At 40.1% G+C, this 27,927-nt stretch overlaps 1 protein-coding gene across 1 annotated transcript in view; it reads right to left on the reverse strand.

Moving 5' to 3' along the window:
• CLYBL (citramalyl-CoA lyase) overlaps window positions 1–27,927 on the reverse strand; it is a 177,087-nt gene that overhangs the window by 15,148 nt on the left and 134,012 nt on the right. Inside the window, exons 4-8 of the mRNA XM_075496540.1 lie at window positions 13,377–13,565; window positions 9,723–9,824; window positions 7,822–7,915; window positions 6,280–6,447; window positions 972–1,096 (exon numbers count right to left, since the gene is read on the reverse strand). Of these exons, the coding sequence (XP_075352655.1) occupies window positions 972–1,096; window positions 6,280–6,447; window positions 7,822–7,915; window positions 9,723–9,824; window positions 13,377–13,565 (678 nt within the window). The remainder of the gene's footprint in view (window positions 1–971; window positions 1,097–6,279; window positions 6,448–7,821; window positions 7,916–9,722; window positions 9,825–13,376; window positions 13,566–27,927) is intronic.

Here is a 27,927-nt window from a genome sequence, read left to right on the forward strand (position 1 = left end):
TGCGCTCCCCGTTCTGACATCGGGACTTTGCTTTTTAACTAGCCCGGGCTTGGCTGCAACTAAGATAAACATATTTAGCTGCAACTTTTTTTTCTTTCAAAAAGAGGCAAACTGGATTATAGCAAATAACCTTTAAGATAATTAACTGACAATGCCGCAACTAGCATAAAATCTTCCTTCAGGCGACCCCTAATTTAAGTATTACTGGCACAAAGTGGAGACAGATTGTGCATCACCACCGCAATATTTACATAGCAGAAACCCACAGAGCAGGAAACGTGAGACTCAATGATGCACTAAATTAGGAACAATCATATTCTAGTGTTAATTTGCTTTCTCCTCTATCCAAATTTCAGGTCCAGCAATTGGTACAAATGCACATAAAACATTCCCATTTTTAATGATTAAGAACCACAATCTGCAAGCAGTTCTGCTCAAAAGGAAATTCACTCACTACTAGGGATGTTTGCAGGATCAAACCCCCAAAAGTGAAACAGGTTTACCAACATAGAGATTTTTTAGAAAACCAAGACTTCCTAATCTGTTTATTTCTTTCCACAAACGATGTCTGCACAAGCAGTCCGAGTCGTCTGCCAGGCTACCTGCCTTTTGCTTGCAAATATTTTCCTATGACAGTAGCACCGTGATTCTGCAGCATAATGGAGAAGCGGTTTTAATTCACCGACGCTGTAGATATATGCAGGTACTCAAAAGGCTGTGTAATCAAAGAATTAAAGTTAAAACGGGGGGGAGAAAAAGACAGCTGGTCTATTTGTAAATACATTGGGAAGTGACACATTTATAATAAATATACACTCTATAGTCTATCCAGACACAGATTTCACGAGCACTACTCTCAGTTACAGCACACTTCATAAGATAAATGCAAAGAGCCATCACCAATCTTTCTGAATCTTAAATATTATTATTTAAATTTGGTTTCCACTATGGCATATTAACAAAATATTTACCTTGCCTAATCGCTGGTGTTCTTCAAAAGCAGAAATCAGTTCTTGTGCCCACTTTATTTTTTCAGGGCTCGGAGAGAACTGTTCCTGGACAACAGCAATTTGGTTGGGGTGAATCACCTGCTTACCTACAAAGAAGATTAATAACACCAGAATCATGCATCGACAAACAGATGTTCAAGCAAAATGTTCCAACCACTTGAGGCTCTCATATGCCTCGCAGACTTTCTTGCTCTTTAACTAATTATTTTACTTGGTTTCTTTTATTTTTTAAACTGGACAACACGCAGACAGCCTTTTGCCAGATTTTTTAAAGAATAAAAATATCTTGAGCTGTGCTTGCATTCAGGATAGTTTGAAAGAACCCACGATTCTTTCTCCTCCCTCCCCATTTCAATCCATACATCTTCTCTCAGTCGTTTCAGGTGCAATTGTTTCTCCAGGGCAGTCAATAACACTTAAGTAGAATGCTTCTCTGAATTTAACTATGTAAATAACAGCTCCAGCCACTCTTAAATAAGCTGTATTAAAATGTGCTCGGCAAATGAGATCTGAAGAAGATGGCAAGAGATTTGTAGGACTGAAAAGTTACCAGTCACCTAAGGATCATGCCCTAAATTCTCAGTATTGGCTTAGCATCATAAAATCCTCAATGTTGTTTAAAATGTTGTTGCAATAGTTAGCAGTTGCAGGTAGGTTGTAATATTTGTTTAGTCACTGGTATATCAAACAACTACCAGCGGTGCCCTGAGGTTTTATGAAGCACTTTTTTTTTTAATCCTTTCTTGTATAAACGTACGTTAAGAAAATAAAAATAGATGTTGCCTTTTTTTACTAGAGATTTTCAAACGTGAATAGACAGCCACATAATCCGTTTTAATCTGTTATTGTATTTAGCTACCTTAAAACAAATACATATCTAATTTGTTTGACAGTTTTAAAAGTGTAACATTTGACATTATTAGTTCATTTCTAAGGGAATTTCACAGACCGGTGTGATTTCTGCACTTTGCTTTCAAAGTGTTTTAATAAAGAGAGGCTACCGTAATTCCCAGCTTCCCGCGGAGTAAATGACTCTCCCCCGTGCCAGATAACAAAACTAGTTAGGGGGATGAGCCCGGTCCTGCAAACCTGCCATCAAGGGAGCAGTCTCCTGCACACAGAGGGTCCCACAGCCGCGCCGTCCCGCCGCCCGCTGCAGCCTCTCGCGGGAGCGAGATTTTTGCACGCAAGGAAAATTTGAAGCGTCAGGACCTAAGGAGGCTTCCTGCGCACAACGGGGTCTGCTCCGATATTCTTACTGACGTTAAGCCAGCCGTACGTTAGAAATCAGCCCATCACTTGGTATAAGAAGTCTCAGGCGTGACCGCAGAGATACACCTATTTTAAATGAAATCACCGCTGCAAAAAACCTGGGATTACTTTTATCAGACTGCAGCGGGTCTGAGTGATAACACAGAGTACAAACAAAATCTGGGGATGCAGCAGCACAATCTACTTAATTTAATGAGAAAAGAAACAGGAATTTTTTAGTGTTGCTACGTTTCTTTGCTAAAAAGCCATAAGTAGCTCAATTTTATTTTATTTCCTATTAAACGACCTTTAGTTTATGATCTTATGGGCATCCAAATATTCAGTTTCAAATGTCAACGTCATAACTATTTAAAAGATAGCTTAAAAATAGGTAAAGCTTAAAATTCAGTAAGAAATGTATTTCTTGCAAGAAATTACATGGAGACAAATTTTCTTAACTAATGTGTTTTACATTGGGTCTAATCACAGCTTTTTTAGTCAATTTAATCAAATGTCACCATTAATAAGATTATGATGTTCCTTATTTGTAATACAACAAATTCTCCCCAGCTAAACTACTAATTCGAAAATTGAAGGGTGTACAAATAATTCCTGCAAAATCCTAAGGAGCTTAACTTTCTGGGAAAATGTAGAATATATTTAAAATTATATTTAAAGTCAGCCTACAATTATAACAAAAATAAAAATATTTATACATGATTTTTTAAAGTGTAAAACATTTCTGTAAAAAGATTTGCTTTTGATAAAGATATCTGTAGCAGGAAGCTATACTTTTTATGATTAAAACACTACTGAACAATTTACAGAGAATATAATCTAACTTTTGATTTATAGCACTCAGTTGATTTTTGTCACAGATTATGTATCCAAATAACTGTATAATAGACATAATGCCATGCAGGAATGAAGCAAATATTTTAAACAGAATTGTTGTTATTGACAAGTTACTGAGAGAGTGCAAAATTGGAAGACATTAAAATTTATGACCATGAAATCCTTTTTACAGTACCACTTGATATATCGTGCTTTAAATCAATACCTGTCAAGTCTTTTAGGTAGCTGTATGATGGTGTCATTTTAGTCTTCTACAAAAGACTGCAAAAAGAGAGGAAACCTATAGTGTTTCGTATTTATATCTGGCTTCTCAGCATGTAGCACAGGACTTTCTATAATGACTAAGTCAGCTGTTAAAGCTTATGGCAAGGTTTACTTCATTTTTTACATAAACTTTCCTAAAACTGATGACCATTTATATAGGCAACACACTGACTTTAAGTCCATGGGTTCTGGTATTGTAAAACATCTTGCTGGGTGTGTATGCGTATGTGTATGTGGCGGGGGGGGCGGGGAGAGAGAGAGATATCTTTATATCTATATATATCTCCCCCTAAAAAAAAAAAAAATATATATATATATATTAAAAAAAATATATAAATATACATATAAAGGATCTATTAATTTGGCTAAATTACATCTGAAAACATTTGATTTTATGTAAACACACTCACTGAAGGAAAAACAGGCTGCTTTTAAGATAACTGGAAAAGAAAACTTGGCTACAATAAGCAATGAGGGTCACAATAGTAACTAAATAGCTGGTAAATTCTTCATTATGTTATTTTGCTTGTTTAATCTTGAGTGAACATATTTGATTACATTAATTCTACTGGTCTAAATCTGAATATGGGAAAAATCCAAGGACATATAACTTTGCTGAATATTTTGGATTTGCATTAGTTTTGAGGGTGGTGAATTTGGCCCTACGCATGCAAATAAGTGTGTGTTCCCCAGCTACGAGAGCAATTCGGAAGCCTCAGCTCGTTTCAGTCCTGTTGATTTCAATAATTTTGATTCTTTGTGAAAAAGTAGCAGGAAGGGATCTTAAATATTTTAAAATAACAAAAATCGCATGTTTTGAACTTGTTATTAAGGCGACATTTCAGTATTTTACTCTCATGTTATCAGAGGACTGTCAGTGGCAAATACGATCTGCAGACTTCTGCGTTATGCAAGGTCATGGATTAAGCTAAGACCCATTTGTAATTTTCTGTGATGAATATTAAATTGGAAATATTAAAATATTTAATTTATATAGTTTTGGAATGAAATGTTTTTGCTTTCAGTTTTAAATGACATTTTATTTTAACCAAAGCAAGCAAGAAAGATTATAAAAACATTAGATAAACTGAAAGCAAAAGAAACAAAAGAACAAGTGAAACATTTTGGATCGACCTAAAATATGCTTTTTTCTTTTTTACCAAAGATACGAAAAATGTGGTTTTATTTTGACTTAAACAGATTTAAAAAAAAATTTTTTTTTTTTTTTTGGCCACCAAATGAGAAGTCAGTATTGCCCGGTCTCTACTTATGGTTGGATTGGTTGTCAGGCTGTTTGCTGGATTTTGGAAATGTGTTGATGACAGTTGCGGAAAGGCAGGAGGCAAAGAGCAAGAGCTGTGAGTTCACCTTAATGAAGTCTGTACCTTTTACAGATCTTTACTCCTCGTACGGAAAGGCAAGACACATCTATGGCTGAGTTAGAAACTCACTTTACGCCCTAAATTGCCACATGTGACCTTTTTATTTGTCTCCTATCTGGACCCTATCCTGGTGTCAGACAACTTCCACCGTAAAGCCAGTGGAGTCCAAACCACCATTAACGTCGCTTATGCTGAACGTTTCTAAATTTCCTAAACTGGCAGCCCGAGTTAAGTATTTAAATACACATTAAGCGTTCAAAAAGCGTGCTCTCAAAGGTGCTAGGCATCTGCAACTCCATCTTCTGTCAACAGGAGGTTCAGATGCTTAAGTTTTTTCAAAAATCAAGCCTTTCCTTAAGCTAGGAAATATTGGTCGAGATTAGGTAGCCATCAGCAGGTGCTACCATTCAGGAGCTCTATTGTTTTCCCAACTTCAATCGCAGATGAATGAAGGGTGGAAGTCCACATGGACGTGGATAATGTAGCTGTGAGGAGCTAACTGTTTTGGCTCTGAAACGAGATCTGGTTTTGCAAATGTTGAAGCTCAACAGACAGTAAGGCAGAGTTTGTGCTGAAGAGCATTGATTGCTATTCTTTCACTGGCGTGTCGAGATCACTTAAAAGAACGCTTGTTTTTTTGCTTGGTGCTTTAAGATATCATATACCACTAACTGTTAAAATATAGTTTGCTAGAGGGCATCACCAGGACCCATGCCTTTGGTAACAAAAACCTAAGAGATGTACTACTACCGTACGTATATCCTGAATGATGATCAGAGACAAATAATGTAAAACGTTCATCCTACATGGTAGAATTCTCTAATGCATGTGTCAAATGGCTGATTTCTATCGCAAACCCCCAATCTTTGGTGGCTGCACTGTCCCACCAGGGTGTCCGAGTGATCCGGTACACCAATCACAGGGTAACAGGCTGCCTTACGGGACGCTGGGGCAAGGAGCCTGCTGCTCTTGCTGTCTGCCAATACCCGTAGGTGTCACCAGCACTTACTGGGAGGGGAGCCAGGAGATGAAAAACAAATCAAAGAAAACAATAAGAAAATAACTTTCCCCTAGCAATTAGCATACGGGATTTGCTTTTCAACTCCTTCACCTAAAAAGTATTTTTTAACAACTGCCGTTTAAAAAAACATAGGGCAAAGGGAACCACGTATTTTAAGAAGCAATTGTAGAGTGGTCATTGCAGAGTATTATATCGCCTTTCCCGTGCTCTGTGATGGGAGGAATCACTGCACAGCCTCTACCCCAAGTTCTCTTCAAAAACAGTCACACGCTTCATGGGACGTGGTTTTAAAAAGCAGCCTGTGACTTTTCAGGCAAAATTGCCAGCCCCAGTTTTAAAGGTGCTAATAAACATAGAAGAGCTTGGTATTACTGAGTTTTTCAATAAATGACCTGAAACAAAACCCAAGTTATTTGTCTAAGCGACAGGAAATGTAGCAATATATTTAAATTGAAGAAGCTATGCATTATTTTGAGACATCGGCAGAAAGCCATACCGGTGAATCCCATTGAGGCACCTTCTCTTGATTGCCTGCGGAGCCCATCTTCATCTCGGAAATCAATGTAAACAAGGTCCACTGCTTGAAGGCCAAATGCCTTTGCTGTGACTATTATTTTTTGCCTGGCATATAGAATATCGTGAGTTTCCTTGCTGCTTGTTGCACCTACGAGAACAATGAAAACAAACAAAGAAAAGCTGACAAGAGCATCTTAAACCTTTCTATTTTAAATATTTCCTATGTTAAAAAAAGCAAAGTTTGAGATTTCATTTAACCAATTTAGAAAACAAATAGGGGTACAAGGCTATATTGTCAAAATGATACTCTTCTGAGAAAAAAAAAGCTGCTTTAGCAAAAAAAAATTCTTTCTTTAAACACTGGCTTATAAAATTCAGATTTTGATTTAGTTCAAATGAGAAGTTGTAAACCTGGAGTCAGTGGAAGCTTTGGCTGGTAAGGACTGAGGACTTGGGACTAACATGAAGTAATTATTTGATTATATTATTCACTGTATGTACAGTGAGAAGCATTACAGCAAGAGAAGCCTTACACAAATTGCTATACTGGGTACAACTAAATGGTTAAAAAATTCACACTGAGAATAGAATTACACTTTCCTTGGTTCTGATTCTTGTCACAACTGATGTCCTAAGCTGAATATTTAAGCTTTAGTATTTGGATGAAAAAATGATGGTGGATGACTTCGGAGAAGAAGCAAAAGTATTCATGAGACTTCATGTGCTCACAGGGCACCAGCTAAGCAACGTGCTCATGTGAAGGCTGGTGTGAAAAAATAATAATAATATGTTCCCTTTCCTTAGGGTCACTATTTAGACAAGATTTCCAGTTTGTAAGGAATATTTTAGTAAAGCAGTGCTAATTTTTACATTAACGTACTTATTTTTAATTTAAATGTTGATAGCTCTGCACTTTTATCTTTAAACTGAATCAGATTAATAAGAAGCTGAGCGGCCTCTCATAAAAGAAATTGTGAAATACTTTTTATTTTTAAGGAAGGCTAATAAAGCTTTCACATGAATACGTGGCTGTATTGACATGGGACATATTTAAAGTAAATTTATGAAAGCAAAATGTAGCAGGAGAGTATTTGTGCATGACGTCAAAAGCCTGACTGATAATTGTCTGTACAACAGTGATGAAGCAGACACCGGAATTTTAGGACTTTAAATGTAGTTCTTAAAAGCATGTGCATGTTTCTTATGAATATCGTATTTTTAAATAATTTCAGTGACTCAACAGGTTTTGGGTTTTTTTTTCATTAATTTTTGGTACTGCATGGCAAGAAGTGCAAGAAAGTGTTGGTGCCCTGCAAACACACAGGGACCGCGTTTTAATTTGCCAGTGATACATTCTGCACTGAAAAAAATTAAGGAGAAAAGTGAAAACGTAAAATGCAGAATCAAGTGTTGTCATCGCTTTAATTATTGCTGTCGGAAAAGTAATGGCCATAAGTCACATCGGGCTTCTCGGATGCAAATGCCATACGTTAACATTTATAGTAAACACACAGGTAACAACCTATGCTGGCACGGAAATCCTCTCCTCCAAAGACGACTGCGTCCAAATGAAAGCCAACCTGAGATCCTGTTCTCAGTGCTTCTTCGCAGACAGCCTTCAAATGAGAACAGAGTATTAATTTCTACAGAAACGCAGGATGCAGAGAGACTAAGAGGCTATTACAGCAACTCAGTGTTACCAAAATCCTTCAGCTAAAATTGCTCCTATTAAGCAAAGCCATTGCAGGTGCTCGACTATGCACAGTGCTTTAAAATGACTCAGCAAAAGAGAAAACATTATCTTTCCCTAAGCACCTATATGCCTAGACTGTGTAAATACGGGACATCGTAGCACATTCCCTACCTTCTGGATGACATAATGCCCTGGGTATTACTGGGACCGGTACTTCAGATATTTATGTAACAATATGAAACAAAACATTTGTCAAATACTGCTTAAAAGCAAACAAAAAGTATTACATTTGATTAGTTTGACATGTAATATATCTGCATGAGAAACAGAAATAAAGATCAGAATCTCTTTTATTAAATAAATAATATGAACGGTTTAAAACGGTTGTGGATTCCTTATAGGATATAAGGATTCCTTATAGGATTGCCAATTTAAAGTCTTCTGCAAAAAGTAGCTAAGGAAGTTAAAAATGCAACAAGTGCTGCAGAAAAGTATTAAAATAAAAGCAAGCAAAATTTTGCTGCTGTAGCTATTCTATAAAGAAGCGCATTTCCAAAATATTACTATTTTATATCGACGTTTGGATAATATTCATATTTTTTAAGGCTAAGGTATGCAGAGAGAGACAGATGTAATTACAAGCTCTACTGGTGGGTGTTCTTCTATGGCAGCTGGTGGGACAAGAAATTATTCTTAACCAGAGTGCTTTAAAAGGCAACTCTCCTGCCAACATCAGGAACTGCAATATTAAAAATTCCACTATAAAATACTGTAGGTGAAGAAAAACCTCCGCCGGTTTAAAATATGATTTAATTCTGCGTATGCACACCAGACAGGAGCGTGTCTATTTGGTTACTGCTTTATTATGTTCCCAGATAGGTTAGCGTGTGTTGCAAGATAAATGGCTGTATCAAACGAGCAGGCTGCCTGCGAGGCCTGCCGGTACTTCTGGAGGTACTTCTGATGTGTGTGTCCTCAGCTGGTCTGCAACTTTGCCCTTCGAGCTTGGGAGGGGAACGCTGAATTCCTGGTGCAAGCACGAGATCTCCCGTTTCGCTACCACGCTGCCTTGCCTTTCTGAAAAACCTGGACTTGATAGTAAAGGTTGGGAGTAATTTATATTAAAATGCACTTTAAAAATAAGATTTGATCTCAAATTACCCTAAAAAAAGGAGCACGTTCTTCAGATATTTGCTATTTTCAAAGTCAATTATACTTCTAATCTTAGCATTAAACACCCCATCGTACACACAGAAAAGCGGTAACATGAAATTTGATTGTAATGTTATCAGTAGAAACCATTATAAAGATGCCAGTTTAGCAATAGTGAACTGATGATTAATTCTTTTTTCTAATTAAATGTTATACAAAAGTCGAGTTCGATAGCTACTAAATAGCCAAGTGTATTGCAACACCGGGAGTATTGCAAATCTTTGGCGAAGCGCGTTTCCACTCCAAGTGTGTTAAAAATGATAACAGTAATGCAGAGAGGTTTTGTTATTTGGCATGGACTATCTGGAACTATTCTGTCACCGAAATATTTTGAATATATGAAGGCCTTTACAATACAAACATGAGAGTTAAACGTACAAATGTTTTAGGGGATTGAACAATATGTTTCGTATTTTTTAACCTCTCTTCTTTGATGAAATTAGGGGGAGACTGGGGAGTATTCTGCTTATCCTAGTTTGCTGAGATGGCAAAATATGAACACTTCAAGACCTGCTTACCTTAAAATTGAGCAAGCCCACTGCAGTTTCCACAAAGGGGATAAAATTCATTGGTTCTACAAGTGTTCGGCCTTTTAGGTGATGTAAGAATTTGTCTGAAAACTAAAACTAGACAGTATGAGCTATCAGAGAGAGAAAAAAAAGAACAGGCTACATGTATATATAACACGCTAAATTTTCACCTGGCTGTAACAACACCCCTCCCCACCCCAAAACCTTAGAATTAAAAAAATTAAACCAGCTTTTAGCAGGGCCTGCGATTCGAAACTGCAGCATTCCCATACATTTCTAAGTTTCCAGGCTGGTCTGCAAAAAAAAAATCCAGGCTTAGCACCTCTCACCCTGGCTTAGTGAAATGCAAATCCGCGGGCCCTGGAAAACAATGAAGTGCTGCTGTACCTGAGGTCCGGTTTTGTTTCAGGTCCAGCACTGCCATCACTGGAAGTGCTCCCCAGCCTTCTAAGTGGCATCCGTATTATTCATTACGGCACCGTTACCCTTTTGTTCAATAGGCTTTTCTTCATAATTTTTTAGCTTACCTAGGAAGGCCTTAAAAAAGGAAGTTTAATTCTTTGAAGACCAAAGCTTGCCAATTTTTTCCATGAGACCAGTTCACAGCTAGCTCTGAGCTGCCAGTGGGGTAGCCCAAATTCCAAAATCTATCATCTGGAAACATACAAAAGCTCTTGCACAGATTTTTCCCCTTTCAAAAGGGGAAAAAAAAAGAGGGGGGGGAAACCCTCAGCTCTATATTGTAAATCTATTATGTCTGTCCAGATCCAGTAATTTGCGCAGAGATAAACATATCGCAGGTACGGTGAAAATATGTTAGTAAATAAAGACAAAAATAACATATGCATGTATTTTAAATTTAAGGAATATTCGACTATTAATGGATATCAAAGGAAAGGGAATTTTAATCATCTCTCCATTCAGTCTCAGTTGGGTAAATCATATCTAAGAGATTTGCATAAATATAAACCATCAAAGACTTTTCATCTTCAAAGGGGGTTTCAAGACCCTATAAGCTTTGTACTGTAATCATCGCAGGTCACAACCCTGCAGGAATAAGGCTGCTATGGCAACATAAAAAACTAATGCTTAAGGCTTAGCATAATATTCTGACTAATAGAAAGGAAACTCATTTTAAAAGCTGGCAGCCTATTTACCAGAAGCTGGATTAGAGGTGTTATTTCCCCTTTTAGCTTCCCCCCACCGCCCCTCCCCAAAAGAAGGAAAATCTAATCACCCAGATCTTGAAAAAAAGCTTTCCAGCAATTTGCAGTAACTTTACAATTAGGCCAAAATAAATCACAGCTTTCTTTGATGAAGAATTCTGCCCTTCCCATCCCTGCTTTGCATTGTCACCGTGGCCCTCTCGGTAACTTTTCCTTGGAGAAGAGAATTCCACCCAAAAATGTGCAAGGAGAAAAAAAAAAAATCAATGCAATTCACACGTGCGAGTGTACAGTATGGCAGGTACTACAGCGGCAGAAAACAGTCAACTTCATACAGGCAAATGCAGAAAAGGAGGTAATATAATGGCATCAGCACATATTCTTAAGACTCCTACCTGATTTTTATTTTTTCAGTGAACAAAAAAAGTAAAAAGCACTACCATGTTTATATTTTAGGTGCAAGTTAAAGCAGCGGAGCTCTTCTTTTATTTTAAAATATTTTAAAAGTTGCCCTCCTGGGATTTTTGCTATCTTTTGTTTTGAAGGTAAACAAACAAAAAAAAGCACGTTTAATTAAATATTGTCTCCCTTTCTCTCTCTTTTAAAAATTTGCAATAAGCACCAATACAAAAGGTAACGAGTGGAGAAGTTTCAATTAATTTTTTTTTTTTTTTCCCCAAAAGGAGACGATTAAATGTTTCCGGCCCGGTAAAGTGTTCATTTCAGGGAGAAAGGGGGAAAAAAAAAAAGAAGGCGGAGGGAAAAAAAACCCACAAAGCTTGGGGAGGGGATGAAGTAGCAAGGCCTCAGCAATTCTTTCAATTCCAGTGCACACCCAATAGTGTGTCGGGAAGAATGCACACTGGTCGGGATTTGTGGGAGAATTGTCCCGCCACAAAGGAGGGAGAGTTACGCTTGTTATAGTCCAATAAGCCATGCCAGTCAAACAAGTACCCACACTAGGGACAAAAGGAAAGCAAGAGATTCTCACACAAAAGAAAACAAGTAAGCCCATCTTTTAGTTGTGCATCAGCCTCCAGGTTTTCTGCTGCACATAAATAAAAATGAAGGGGGGGGGGGGTACGTGTCGGGGGAAATAAACAGCTTCTGGGAGGCTGAAAAATCATGCCGGGGTGAATTTGGGGAGGATTGGGAAAAGAAGGCAGCGGCGTTGAGCGGAGCGCGCTCTTTGTGTGCAAAGGTTAGGCAAAGTGAGAGGGAAGCAAAAGGTGGACAATGAGGCAGAAGTTGTTGGGGCTGGCTTGTTTTCCATGACGGAAATCAAAGTTAGCGAGAGGGAAGGTGGAAGGGGATGAGGGGACAAAGAGCCCCTGCATCCCACCTCCCTGATAAACCTACGTGGTGGCAGCAAGGGCCCTGCCATTTTGGAAGCATGAATATTCATTACTGACAAGTTACGTCTAACACTTACATGGCTGTAAACCCTGAGAGGTATACTCCGGTTAATTTAATTAAATGTTGGTGGAAGGGGACGGTGTACTTTCCATTGTGAGCGGCGGAGGCCGAAGGGGCAGTGCCACGGAATGGACGGGGCTCGTCACGTACTCAACGTATTTGCTCAGTTGTACGCTCACGCCTGATCTTAATGGTTTGATCAAGGTTAGATGCTGAGATTAAAATAGATCCTAATACATCTGCCTGCCTTTCATCACAGTTTGCATGTGTGCTAGTTGCTTGGCTAGCGGTTTGCAACAATATAGAAGTGAATAATTAAGCATTATTCCTTTACTGGCATGTTACAGAAATAATGGTATATCTAAACAAACATCCCCCTTTCTTGACAATTAAAACAATTATAGCATAATTAGGCCTATTTCAAAGTTTTCTTAAGTAATTTGACATGCCAACCATTTACATTTCAGGTTTTTATTGGCTGAAAAGTCAGTCGTGAAACACAAACACACCTGTCAGCAATTAAAAAGGAAGAAATAGAGAACTGTTCAGGAAATAATATCTGTGCTAATTAAAAACACTAGTTAAAAGCTTCCTGTTTGTTCCTTCAGTTGCCCCAAGGAGTGACCTTCCCCCCAACCCATTTTTTCATATGTCGCTAACATGGTTTCCCCATCTCCTCCTTACAATGCACGTAAGTAAGGCACACGGACGTAGACAGTCATTTTGCATGTTAGGGTATTTAGAAAAGAGACAGATATTTATGCCTCTATTTTTTATAAGAGACTCTGACACATCAATATTGGTTCTTCATTGACTGCAGGAGAAATAAAACTGGTTTTCTTTATAAATGCAAGGTGTTTCACATATGCTTTTTGTATAGCATGTCTTACACACATTTAAACGGATGCGTTTCCCAATTACCTTAGCCAAGCAATGACATTATATGGTATTTGCAGCCTTCCTCATAACTCAGAGCCATTCATCTCTATGCCTGTGTGAACTTGGCCCAACAGCTTCAGCCAAAAGCTACTGTGTTGTTGGTAAACAGGTAGCTACTCACCCATCTTATTTCTTCAACATTTTCAACCTTTGGCAGCATCATGCTTGAAGGAAGGGTCTTGGACTGCAAAAGCACCTCTAGATCTTCTTCTGCAAGACCGCTGGACACGGAGTTTATCCTAACACACTTTTCAGCATGGCCAAAGTCAAACTCTTCAAGGGTTTTCACAACTGTCAGTCTTGCTTCTCTCTACAATATATATGTATTTAAAGGCACAAGAAAAGAAAAAGAAAGCTTATTTTCTATTGACAGAAAAGTGCACTGAGCAGAAAACTTGTTGAAACGACGTGGGGAAAAAGCTAGACAGCCAGTATATTGGTGTCCCCCAAATGTCTGTCACTCCTGGACTTTTATTGAAGCAGTCATCACCAGCACCTCGCAATTTTACCTTCCTTGTTTCTTTATAACTGGTAAATAAAATGCTCGGGTTTTACGTCTAAGTATTTCTACACCATCACTTGTAGAAAACATGGCTTTCATGTCCACTATTGCTGAACACGTCTAACAAACACAAATCTTTATACTAACCACAATGTGTTGCACTAACTGTCTGCACTCACAAAAATGGCATGTTAATAAATTTGCATAAAACAATTTGCTTTTGTAATTAATCTCTATATTGCCGGTGCTAAAATAGCATGGACGTCAGAAAGCACTGATGTACGTATACTTCTTTGGTTTTGCTATATAAATCTTCCTTTTCTCCATGTATCCAAAGCGTGTTAAAGCCCATAATAGAGTTCAAAACTCGCATGTGAAAACACCACCAAAATAACTTGTAGATTTGTCTTGAACCACATACAAAGCTATTCCCCTGCTGGCACAAAACAAAATCTCTGAAGACATGTGCTTCCCGTGGCCGTTTGCTATTTTTGTGAATGTAAATTTACAAATCTGTTTAATATTTGATTTGCATGAAGAATACTTGCATGCTTTTCTGAAATGAAACGCGTTTCTTGGCCTGGAGAAGAAGAGGGGAGGGAGACGGAGGGTGCTGGGCTCCCTGCTTCCTGCCAACTGCAGTTTCAACCCCAAATTTCTTCCAGTCGCCAACAGCCCCTAACAAATTCGCATTGTCAAAATGCACACTTATCAAAAGTCATTTCATTTGTGAAGAGTTTTTATGGGGCTAATAAAACTTTAAAGCTCCTGACTGACGGAGGTTTAGGAACAACTTTAACAATATGCAGTTGCGGAATAGAGATGCTTTTCAAGAAAACAGGCAAACTCAAGGGGAAAAAACAATAAAAAAAAAAATCATCAAAGTTAATATCCAGGCTAATACCAATCAACAAGACAGCACATGACAGTAGATTTAAACCAGACGGATGCAAATCTCTGCCGGCGAGAGGGGCAGAGGCGGTTTCCCAATGTGGTCTGAGTTAAACAGTGTGAGGGAACAGTAGCTTACAGTTGTCAGGTCCGATCAGAACAGGGTCTCCCAGGCCAGTTTAAGACAGCTCTGCAGTGTACTGATTTACAGGGCTGGGACCCCCGATAATTAGGGTAAGTTTAGAGAAAAGCAAGCGATGGCTCTAACTGGTTAAAAGGAAGGAATAATGAAGCAGAAAATTAATGAAATCTGAAGCAAGCAGCCTTCAGCTTGGGGCTACTAGCCGTGCCTCTCCGAAGGTTGGGAGCATATGCCCGTTAATCGGACAGACGGGAACAAGGCGCACATGTATGCATCCCCGTGCTGCGAGCAAGGGGCACGTTCAGAGGTAATCTCTGGAAAATACAACCCGAAATGTTCGAACTGCTGTGAATGGACTCTGACTGGGGCCATTAGGAAAGCCACACAAAGATGCGTGCAGTTTACTACAAACATGTCCAGCTGGAAGAGAGCTCCGGCACACAGCCGTCTGAAACGGCTCTTCCGAAGTGGGTAAACCGAACCATATGATGGCATTACCGGGTAATACAAACCCCCTAGGTTTCCCTTCTCTGACCAGGGGTAACAGGTTTCTAGGGCTGGGCCGAAGTTTCTGGATATGATGCAGAAGGCTAGCTTAAAAACACGCTCCAAACCAATTTATGCTTTTAATTAAAGTCAGATTATCACCGTTTCAGCACACACTGATCCAATTTGCAAAAGAAAGATCTCCCCAAATGATCCACTAAGGCAGCATCCAATTCCAACTGAAGGCACATCTCTAGCAAATTTACAGCCTAATTCGTTATGATTTTTTTCAGATTATAATAATGAGCAGTAGACCGTCTCATTAGCTATTTTTCTCCTCAGGCTGCAAACTCCCTTCCCAAAAAAGACAGATCGTGTCTTTCTAGGTATATTTCCATACAAAACACTTATTAACAGGCTGTTGCTGTTATCAATTTACATAAACTAAATGTGCAGCCCTCTGGTACGTATCCCAAAAATAACCAACAACTTCACTGAATTTATACCAACCAACAAACATGGGGAGGGGGTTGTTGTTTTTTCCCATATTTTAATAGAAAATATGTTGCTATGTTAGTTAACACACCCATGCCATCTGTTGGGTTGAGAATTGATGCATTTTCTTAGAACCACTACGTTTTAGATCTGTCTGCCTAGATACCCCAGGAATGGAAACATTTCCCTTCCATGATAAAATACTTCTAGTCACTATAGTTTCCACATCAGGATTCCGTTTATGTTTTTAATTGTGGGACAAACTGAGAGGACCTGGTTGCCAAAGTCGGAGCTCATGAGGGGTCTGACTTGGTGCCTACCCTTCCTACAACAGAGAAAATCCCACTGACGTTAGTGGGGTATCTCAGGTTCCCAGCCAGGCTTCCAATAAAACATTTCATGGGTAAATAAAAAAATGTACTAAAACCTCTGACTAAATGTACTAAAAACATGGAGGAAAGGGAGAGCCTTTTCTGCCTCATTATGCAGTGAAATGTAGATGCTATTCTTATTGTAGGATCCATGCGAAAAGCTAAAATTTTAAGCTAGGTAAACTACTTCAACATCGTAGTAGTACAGAAAAAAGTAGTCCATGATAGAATAACGTCTTTATAGCAGTAGATGCAAGAATAAACACATTTTACAAACTGTATGTAAAGTCCCTGCCAAGAATGATCAAACTAGAATTTTTAAGGAATGGTGAAAGAAATGATTTACCCTGTTCTTCACACGAGAACTACAACATTGGATAATACTCTGTCATGAACGAATAGCTGATAAAGAAATAAACCTGATCGTTAAGTAAACTATTCCATCCCCAGGTAGCTTGGGACGGTGGTATTCCCATTGGGTCCCGTGTGGGCTGGGCTCTTTATCAAACTGAACAAGAAAGAAAGGCAACAGAGAGCTTCATGGTGAACAGTGATATTACTAAAATACGCTAAATTTGCAACCCGTGCTGGAAAACCCACTGGGAAAAAAAACGTTGGTCAGGGTGGCTACTCTAGCACCCCTTCTGTTTGACACAGAGGAGGACACGGGAAGATGTTCATTACCACGCATGGCTACGCCAACTGGAGAAGATAAAGCTTTCAGTGACGCAGCATCGCCGACAAATCCACTGCCACCCAGACACACAGACACTGAAATGAAAGACGGGAATACGCGAGTTGCCGGCTCGATTGGCACCCATTAAACCTAATAACTAACCATCCTCACGAGTTCCTAGCTCTGAATTATCAAATCTGCAAAGAAAACAACATCCGTCTACTTTTACACTCCAGTGGAAGAGGTGGTCCCTCGCGGCGGGGCTGCGCAGTCTCGCCATCTGGAGAATAAATCGAGTGTGAAGTACAGTATAGTTTGGGACCAAGCTCCGTGGCGGCAGCCCAGCAGTTAGTTCATTAGTCCCAAACTTGTGGGGATTAGTGCGGTATCAGCTCTACTGTCGGATGGGATCAGGCAGGCAGAGCGCGAGACTCGGGGACGGGGGTGGCGGCAAAGAGGGAGCCCCTCGGGCTTATTTACAAAACTACATAATATAAGTGCACCTAAATAGGTGCCTTTGGTAACAGTGTTACCATAGTCTCCTATCAGCTGAATCAGTACCTTTCCTTCTGTCCTTTCTTTTTTTTTTTCCCTTTTTTTTCTTGAAGTTGTATGTCAAGACATAGAAATTTCCGCTTCGAAACAGGAGGAGTGCCACAGAGCTGGAAGCTCAGCCACCCACTCACCCTGGACACACTGTTAATACAGCAATAATGAAACAAAGATGGTCACATTAACAGAATTTGGGGACTGCAACAGCAGACAGAAAAATGCCATTTTCCTCTTTCTTTTCAAACTGGTACGATACCCTACAAACCAGTTTTCCAGCACTGTGATTTCTAGACCTGCCTGATTTGGGGGACAAAAGCTCTGTTTTGCTTTATCTTTCTTGCCTAGTCTTACCCTCTTTTTTTTCTCAAGACCTTCAGGTCTTAATGTAAAGATAGTGGGTATATTTAAAGACATGTTTATGTGTAGAACTCATCCTCGTAACATCTTTTGGTAATAATTCTTCATACGGAAATGTATATATATGACGCGCTAAAATAGCAGGTCAGAATCTATCATCCTCATTGCCATAATAAGTTTGCATGTTTCAAACGGCAGAGGAAAAATTAATTACTATAATCACAATTCAAGTTATTTTTTGTGACAGGTCTGACATGGTAAAAACATACAATTATGTGTTAATGTTACTTCCCTGGAGTGGTTTGTTTACAGGACTTGACATTGCTGAATCTTTTGTCACTTATATTAGTGCATACCCTACGAATGCTTCTCTCAAATAAGATTTTGCAGAAATGCACATATATTATATACCCACAGTGTTTTCTGGGCAAAATTGAGTTTCTGCAGAGGGAAAGCCTGACATTTTTTACATGCTTAATTCTCCGTCAGTGAAGTGATGCCATACAGAATGATACTTCATTTAGTTTCAAATTCACAGATGAGATTGGCAAGAGAAAAGACAAATTACATTTGTTTTTAAGGAAACAAAGAGAACCGTAACCGTGGAGCAGAGTGTTTCTGAGAACAGGAGGCGCCTGGTTCATGAGACCTGCCTTCTGCCTTACATGCATCAGGTACTTGTGAGAATAAATCTTCGAAATGGCAAATACTTATTTCTAGTTAGTCTTGTTAGACCAAAAAACTGCTGTAAAATATGCATACATAGCAAAGCCTTCAGGAAGCTGTTATTAGATCATTTCTTTTAGTTACCTTTGAGCACGTAATCAGTTGAGGAGTTTTTAAAGACTCACGAAGTTTTAAAACACATTTTCTTTTGGTTCAACAGGGAACACGCCAAAGCCACCAGGTAATCCTAAAGGAAAGAAGGGGCAGGAGTGGGGAGGAGGAGGGAGAACAGGGCCTCCATCCTGTATGTCGGTGTTTCTCTGCAGTTCAGGCAAACGCACCTTTTAGAGCACTGCAAGATTCTGATTTTTCCGCTACCCTTTCCTGAAATCTTCGGATTCTTTCTTTAATAATTATTTGGTCTATTCAAGCTTTTCCTTTTTTTACACCAACCTTTTCACTCTTCTTCATGACATAATGAGTCATCTAACTCTGTGCATCTCTAGCATCTGCTGCTTTTCTCTCTGCTCTGCTAATTGTCTTTACATGCAGTACATGGTCTAGCAACACTAAAATGAAGCAAACTTTGGTGGCCAGCATTATGAACTAAGCTGCAATTTAATTATGCTCTGCTAAGGAATCTTAATTTCTTTGCCCGTTTTCCTAGAAGTTTCATTTAAGGTCTGGGAATGCTTCAGTGCGCCTATCGATAATATTTATCCTGTATTTTTAAAGGACGAGATCTCTTAAAACTGTTCATGAATAGCTGGGAGCTGCTTGCTGCCATGTAATCTTAGCAAACCTCGCTCTCCCTCTACCAGCGTGGACAGTGTGGATCCTGGAGGTATTAGGTGGGGTCTATCCAACATCACCGGAGTTGGACAATTTCCATATATGATGATCGGGTGATGGCCTGGCTTGAGATGCTGTGAATGTGGGGAACCAGAGAACAAGAACCTGAGGTCCACCCCGCCAGTCCTGGGTCCAGGGCTCAGGGCCCATGCATCCCCATAAAGCTTTACGGGTGCTCAGCTATGTAAGCACTGCGTTTCTGCTGAGCCGGGGTATCTGAGGATGTGTGTCTTAGTGCAAGAGCAGGACATTTTCACAAGTTGTGCTTAAGGTATTTTTCCAACTTGCATGTATCTCATAGAAATTTAAATAGAGGCCAGTATGCTGCTAGAATGAATTGGCACATAGAAATATTCATGTAATATGAGGACTTAGCATAAATACCTCTGTAGCATAAATAATACAGCATGGGGGGGTGTGTGTGTGCGTATACATAAACACAGAGACAGGCTTATACCTCAAGACTGTGTGTACAGAAATATTTCAAAAGGTTTTTTAATGACAGTACTATATACAACAGCTTCAGTAAAAGAAAACTTTGTTCATGTACGTGGGCAGCTATTCTTCTGTCTGCCAACTTTTATAAACACTTACAAAAGAGATGTAAACAACCTTTCAATTAAGACAAATCAAGCCAACACTAATTTAAGCTGGCTGCAAGATGTAGTCTCTTTACTTTTTTCCCTGGCTTTCTGAGGATGCTTTTGGTTTTGTGACAGATTAGCATCACAAATGAAAATTCTTTAGAAGCATTAGTGTTAATTAGTCTTCCTGGACATTCCGAATGAGCTGCTGCACGATGAAATGAGACCACAAAACATTCAATCTGATGTATCAATTAAAAAAATAAAGGTTATACATTTCTTTCATCGGGCACATGAATTTAACTGTATGTTATGGTTAGTTTTTATTTAAAAATATTCTAGTTTAAGATGTATTGTCTTGGCATGATGTAATCAATTGTTATGGAAAATGTGTACATTTAGGCATCCATTTTTTATTTTTATAAATGTAACTTTTTGTTAATGCTGGTAATGCAATACATTGTTGTCTGTCAAAAGTACATCTGCTTTAACAAATTATCAACCCCTGTTCAGCAGCTGATTTCAGGTGTGGTGATTCTAAGTGAGATACGGATCAAAAGTTTTGAAGATCAGCAAATGGGTACCATCAGAAGCACTGTTTAATTACTGCCTCAATTATTTAATAAATTATTTGGAAAAAAAGAAAAATTAAAGCCAAATGAGGTAAACATTAAACAGTGTGGAAAGTTAAAGGCAAGCTAAAGGCAAATAAAAGTTTATCAGAAAGAAAACAAATGGCCAGAGGCTTATGCCTGCTTGTATTGAAGGAGCCAGCATCTGCCCCAACCTGCTCAGAAGCCCCCAGGAATGAAGAAGGCATTAAGAAAAATCAGGTCAGCTGTGCCATGGCTTCCTTCATCCTTCCTCTTTTCTGGAAGAAACTTCCCAGTCTACCCACAGTCTCAATAAAACTAGGTGTTTCAAAGAGAAAACTTGGAACAACTGTGCATGTTTTTTGGTATTGTGCAAATACTGATTAACAGCTCTTATCTCAGTTTTCATAAAGAGCTTTATCTGCATTGGTAAATTAGCAAATTAATATTCTGCAATGTGATCAAAATCCCACAGAATTCCCCAAGTCCAAGTGTTCACAGGTCACGCCCACGGTAAGATCATACTTGTGCAAAAAAGCTCTCATCTCATGCTTTTCAACTTATATTTTAAAGTTAAGTGGCGTCACCTTATAGACGCATGTGTTTCCATGCAAGGGGTTTAGCATGGGATTTATGACACCGGCTGGTCACTCAGGTGTCATACGCTGAGCAAGGCACCCCCAGGAAGTCCTCCCACCAGGCGGGTTCTTGCACCGTCTAGAGAGGATTTAAACCTTCTCATCTCATGGGCAGCTTTTTAAAGCAGAGATTATCTCATGCACTCCTGCACTCCCTTGTGAGATCGTGCCATTTGTCTCAGTTTCTGTTTATGGACCCTCTGAGAAAATCTATACCATCAGATAACTTGGCTCCCAACTTCACCTGAAGATCTTGGGCCCCAACTGCCCACAAGGCACAACTGCTCATTTACATCCAGACTCTCCTTTGGGGTAGTGAATCATCTATTTCCTCCAAACCAAAACAAAGGTGTGGTTTTAGAGATGGGTCTCTGCAGGCATCATGCCCAAAGAGCAGTCTGGGCAGGACTGCACCAAGTTCAGCTGCCTCCACCCTTCTCAATCCTGTGACGCTGCTCTGGCAACACCTGTGTACCTTCAAACGCTCACACATGCCGTCTTGCCATGCCCCAGGACATGCAACACATATCCTCAGCTAAAGGTTAGAACACCCCATGTTGATATGGCACACTGCTCATACTATTTCAGCTGCTGGAACTGAAGAAAAACCACCCAGAAAAACAACTGCACTGTAGGTCCGTCAGAGCCCCGCTCTGTGTCATGGGGAGATCCAGCCCCACGTGCTACGTATCTGTCACTGCAGTCAGTCTGCTCTGCAGAGTTTTGCCCCTATGCAATGTGGACCTGAGCCCCTCTGCCCCACTAGGCGAGGGCACCAGTGATCTCTCCTTGGATCAGATGCATTTAGCATTGTAGAAGTAGCCTATAATTGCAGTAATTACTTCCATGGGAGAATAATGTTAGGAGACCATGAACGTAATTTTAGATGTTTTTAAGTTTAGAAGCTTGAAAGAAGTAGATGCCAAGAGCACTGAATAGATGGCTCTCCACGGGGATGTTCAGCACAGGAAACTTTGATCTAACAAGCTTCGCACTAAATTGACACAACTCTTGCCTTCCCGCAAAGCAAACTTGTTTTACACATGTATTTCTCAGCCAGTGCTTACCTTAACAAACACCCAACTCACTACACTGGATTTGGCCAGAAATCCTTCTTTCTCTACCAGAAGGGCTTCCTTCTGATAGAGGTCCTACTTGGATGGCTGCCTGGGGTGAGTCAAGGACCCCAAACATCCCACTCCACCCCAAATGCAGGTTTTAGCACCTCCTGTAGGCAACATTTTCTCAGATGCTCCTAATGACGTGACGAAGCCCGTTACAGCTAGCTGTTCACTCCTGGCAGAGTCCCCGAAGGATGGGCAGCAGTACAAAAGCAACCGCACCCCCTTCTTTCCACCCCCACACCCCCGAAGTGGGAGAGGGGAAACAGCACCAGAATGCCATGTCCCACATGTCCCCGCATTGGCAGTGACTAGCTGAGGCAAGAACTGAACCCTCATATATAAAATAAGATCAACTCTATGACTCATGTACTCATGGCAAGGAGTAAGGACCTTTTAGAAATTACTTCACTTGTTTTCTGTGGTCTAAACTGAATCTGACAATGTGAATTCTTCCCTGCCTGGACCTATGATCTGTGTTAAAGGAACTGAGATTTTTCTCCCATTTGAAAGTGGGACCTGACAAGGTGGCTATTTTCTAGGTCAAATCTCCCCTGTGTCAATCCTGTGGTTGTAGTATGGTATTTGTACATCACTGATAGATGTATTGTACTGGTACAATATAATACACATCTTTACAGACAGGTAGAGAAGAAATCTTGTTTACTGGTGTTCTTCAAAACCCTTTTAAGTTCCTCATTTAGATATTCCTGATTGCAGTGGAACACATTACTGGAACTTGTCACATTTCTTTCCCTAAGCTTTTCTTCAACTGTATTTTTTTTCCTGATGAAATCAACTATTTTTCATGCTAGGCTGACTGAGAAGGTGCTCCTTAGTGGGGCTGCTGGAATATCTATAAAGTTTAAAGTAAGGTTGGTGCATATTCCCCAATAAAAGAGTAAGATAAATCAACGTATGTTTATTTCTGCAAGATCTAAGCAGTTCCTACCCTCTTCTGCTTATTCCCACTCCATGCCCCATTTTTTTCTCCATGCAAGCATTTCCAGTGCAACTGTTTCTAGAGCCAAGATGCAAACTGGGGCCACTGAAGCAATCACATTAGAAAAACTCAGGTTTATTTTATTTCTGGGTGGGAGAGCAGGATTTTTTTTTTAACCCAGACCATTTCAGCAGTCCCATTTAAAGCATGGCCATACGAACAGTTGCATCGCTGCAAGCAAGGGGCTTGCAAAGGATGACAATAAGCAGCTAGGAAGGGCAACATGGAACTTCTTGAGCTGTTTTTGTTTTTTCCACCAAAGCCAACCAGCTAAGCATTTCACTTACCATCATTTCACTTGTTTTGTGCTAACGAGGAGAGTAGCAGGTACGATTCAAGTAAATGCCTGCATCCCAAAACAACCATCACTATGAGGCCCCCATTCTTACATCCATACGTACTTACCTAGAAAATCACTTCAGCATAACCAACCGGGGCATCTGGAAGCAGGGCACCATGTAACATCATCAATTACTTTACTAACACAACTTTTGCCTTCAGTTAGGTTGCTCCCTTTGTAACATTTTTCCAGGCCTGAACATGCGGGCTCCTTCACCTGTGTTTCTGTTACCTACTGTTAGATCTGTCCAAGTCCAAATCTGACATGGATTTCATCTACTTCAAGCAGTCTGCCAGGCTTTAAGCTGAAATTCTTTATGTCTGGCTTACCAGGTATTTTCTCTCACTTTTTGGACAATGACTCTGCCAAACGCAATGTCAAGAAAAGACTAATAAGATGGGTTCAGCTTTGGACTATTTCTTAACACATATAATAAATGCTGGGGCCAGCCTGGACCCTGTCTTTGTACTGATTTAACTACTTTGAATTTAGTTAACAGCAATAACATTAAGTTGATGCTAAGCTTTGGCACGCATCTGTTCACCAAAGTGCTGCTAGCAGCATAGTTTATTTTCTTGTGTGAATGAACTACATGGACAATCAGGATTTTACAGCAGTATAATTGCATGAATGAATTGTATGAATACAGTACTGCTGCTTTGGTTTTATTATATTAATTTTAAACCAACAGTGATAAAATGGAATTCTGTATTCACAAGTTTGACACCCATTAAATTACCATTTTTGTTCATGGTATGCCAACTTGCTTTTTGTTGTATAACTGTCTGGTCTAAATAGGTATTTAGCGATTTTTTTGTTGCTTTGACTTGATATGACTCTCCTTGATCTGAATGAAAGACTGCCAAAAGAGATTCATGAAAATGTGTCCTACTTACCTAATGAACTCTTGTTAAGGGAAACTGTTCTGCTTTACTTGCTAAACATGTTTACACTTTTTGACTGCCACGGTAATAATGTGTTTTGTATTGAGACCAGAAGGTAGTTTTTCCCCCAAAGCGCTCAGAGACGTCTTCTCCAGCCAGAATCCCCACTCCATCACCTGCATCAGGTGCAGATTAACCCTGGAGGGACTCAGGTGATGCTCCCTTCCCTTTCCTTGGCAGTGGCTGTTCCCTCCGCTGCCAGCTTGCCACCGAGCATCGTGTCCGTCTGGCAGCCACCCCTACAACCTCCACAAGCTCGCCGGCTCTGCTCATTCCAGCTGGGCACCGAGGCACTGTCCCCACCAGCGCGTTTGTGGTGCTTGTGCTGGTGTGTGGTTATGCTGCTGGACACAGCAGGCCGATCAGGTCCTTTGCTAGTTTAAGGTGTCTTTGCTTTCGTGTGGGATGGGGCTGTGGCCGGTACAGTCCAAGGGGGCCCTCACACCACTTGTCAAGGATTTGCTCTACATCTAGAGAACTTCACTTATTTTCTGAGGGCAAAATACACAGTGACATCAGTGCTGACATCAGGCTTTATCTGTCGGCGAGTTCCCTACCCATTTCTCTCACCACTCTTTCATTTGGCATGCAACCGTCAATAAACTTCCTAGGAAGTCTTCTCTCAGTAGGTTTCTGCAGCACAGGTGCAGGAACAAGTCTGTTGTCCCTCTTGAGCCCTCTGGACTACTCCAATGTCCGAGGGTGCTTTACCAGGTACAACAGTACCAGAAAACTGTTGTAAAGTATGTATCTTACCAAAGTCTCTTTCTTTTCTGGTTCCTCATTTGATCTATCACCTTCCCCAGTGGGCTTCAGACAGAGTCACAGAATCACAGGATGGCTGAGGTTGGAAGGGATCTCTGGAGGTCATCTGGTCCAACCCCTCTGCTCAAGCACGGCCACCCTGAGCTGGTTGCCAGCACTGTGTCCAGATGGCTTTTGAATATCTCCAAGGATGGAGACTCCACAACCTCCCTGGGTAACCTGTGCCAGTGCTCGGTCACCCTCACAGTAAAAAAGTGTTTCCTGATGTTCAGAGGGAACCTCCTGTGTTTCAGTTTGTGCCCACTGCCTCTGGTCCTGTCACTGGGCACTACTGAGAAGAACCTGGCTCTGCCCTCCTTGCACCCTCCTTTCAGGTATTTATATGCCTGATATATTGATGAGATCCCCCTGAGCCTTCTCTTCTCCAGGCTGAACAGTCCCAGCTCTCTCAGCCTCTCCTCACAGGAGAGATGCTCCAGTCCCTTCATCATCTTTGCAGTCCCTCGCTGGACTCTCTCCAGAATGTCCATGGCTCTCGTGTACCGAGATCTCTGGCATTCCCTTACAAATGATTCGCAAGGTTTAGAAGTCCTCTCTGCTATTTGTCAGAAGTCTTCGAGCATACTAAAACTGTCTACTTCTTTTTTTACTTTTGAAAAATGTTAAGGTCCATTTAAAAAAAATACTGGTATTCAGCACTCCAGTTTATTCATTAATCATATTTTAAAAAAAATTCCTATGTCCCTTCACGCTCTCGGCATCACCTTTTCCAATACAATTCTCATTTCCAACTGAGTGATTTGATCTTTGCTTTAAGATAATTTTTCATCTGTTGCTTATTTGGCTTTATTTCTTCTTGACCAGGTTTCACAGCTTCAGATTCTGTGTTGGCAGTTTCTTGGCCAGTTTTCCTTTCCTGTTGACCAGATATAATCTCTGCCAGTATGGAAGCTAAGTCCTCTATCTCTGGCCAAGCAAGAATCAATCATGCTGAATCTTACTAATATAAATCTACACTTAACACAAATGTAATCCTCTTGGGAATTATCATCCACCCTAACGTAAACTTTGTCACATTTTATAAATACTTATGAATATTAATTATTCTAGCTCACTTACATGCATGTTTGTAAATAGATGGCTATCAGGATAATTAAAATAGCAGGACAAGAGTAGCAAAATGGCTTCGGTCTAACAGCTATATAAATATATATATTTAAGAACACTGCTTCTGCCCATGTTTCTCAGGACAGGTCTCTGTTTGACTCCATACGCATGTGGACCTACTTTTTGGCTATTCTAGTTTCACATCTATATTGCAGAACCGCTGTAGAGCCACAGGCAGGTTGAACCCCATTGTCCTCTAGACCATTCAGGCTTAGCACAAATGCAAAATCTAGCGACGAGAGCTTTCACTCAGCCAATTCCGCGTGCCCAGAAGTTCAGCTCAGCTTTTTCATCCTGAACAATGGGGAAGCAAGGGGGATAGCCTAATATTTTATCCTCTGTTTTGCCTACGTAGTCTTTGTCCACCAGCGGTTTGCAGCATTAAAGGCAAACCTCTTGCATGTAATAGCTTTCAAAAAGCCATCCTCCTGTAGACAAGGAGACGATGAGTTAGAGTCACTGTTTTCTGTTATCCTAACCTGTTTTTCAAATGAAGGTGCCTTTTCTATGGTTTATATAACTCATTCTGCTCCTTCTGTGTCTTCCCACGCCGTGGCACGCTCTCTGGGTTGAACACAGGACAAAATTCAGAAAATTTGTTCTTCTGCTGTCCTGTCTCCCGCGGATCACCCGCTCCCTTTGAGCTTTGCTTGTACTTTTTTCACTGCTCCTAGTCAAACAAGTTATTGAAATGTGTTTGTTTGTTTTTTGCTGTTTCCCTCCCTCACCTTCAGTCGATGTTTGTAAAGCATTTAACACTACACCAGGCGGGTTAATTTACTGCACTGGTAAAACAGGCTATTTGGAGTGTCTTGCAACACTGACATGTTTTCAGCTTGAAAATCAGATGTCTCCATCCCAAAGGAAAGAACTCTTGCCAAAGCTTTGTTTATATCGATGCCAGGTGCAATCTGGCCCAACAGTGGTAATGACATATGAACACTAAACAGTTTGTAAAAAGCATGCTTCAAAATGAAATCTGAATCCTATATATAAAGACCCAGGTAAGAGTCTTACTAGGAATTTGCCTGGTGTAGGAAAGTATTTCTTTGTAGAAACATTAATTTGGCTTCTGGGCTCCCTTTAGTGTTATTAGTGGCTTCTGATTTCAATTTTTTCATTACAGATTGTTTTTCTTCTGCTTCTGGTAGAGTTTTCAAAGCCACAGGTTTATTGTGTAGAAATATTTTAACAAAAATTACTGTAATTACTGTATTTAATACTTTATTTTGTACATGGCTCTTGCATGTAAGATTAACAAAAGAAACCTTTCCTCTTTTTGCCTTGCAGAGAGCGACCCTGATTTGGTGAAAATTAGGAATACTGCGATGCAATGCATACTGCAGCACCTCTTGAAAGGGAATTGCCAGAACTGAATTGCATCCTCTCCTTCTTAGACAAGTTCAAAATAGGCTTTCATGCCTAAAGGAGATTTTTTTGGTTACTGCTGGCTACACAGAGGGAAAAAAAATGTTAAACCTCTATGAGAGTCCTGACCCTTAGATTAAGTAGCTCCCTGCCCATAAT

The sequence above is a fragment of the Mycteria americana genome, chromosome 1 (assembly GCF_035582795.1).
Source record: "Mycteria americana isolate JAX WOST 10 ecotype Jacksonville Zoo and Gardens chromosome 1, USCA_MyAme_1.0, whole genome shotgun sequence".
Taxonomy (NCBI): Eukaryota; Metazoa; Chordata; class Aves; order Ciconiiformes; family Ciconiidae; genus Mycteria; species Mycteria americana.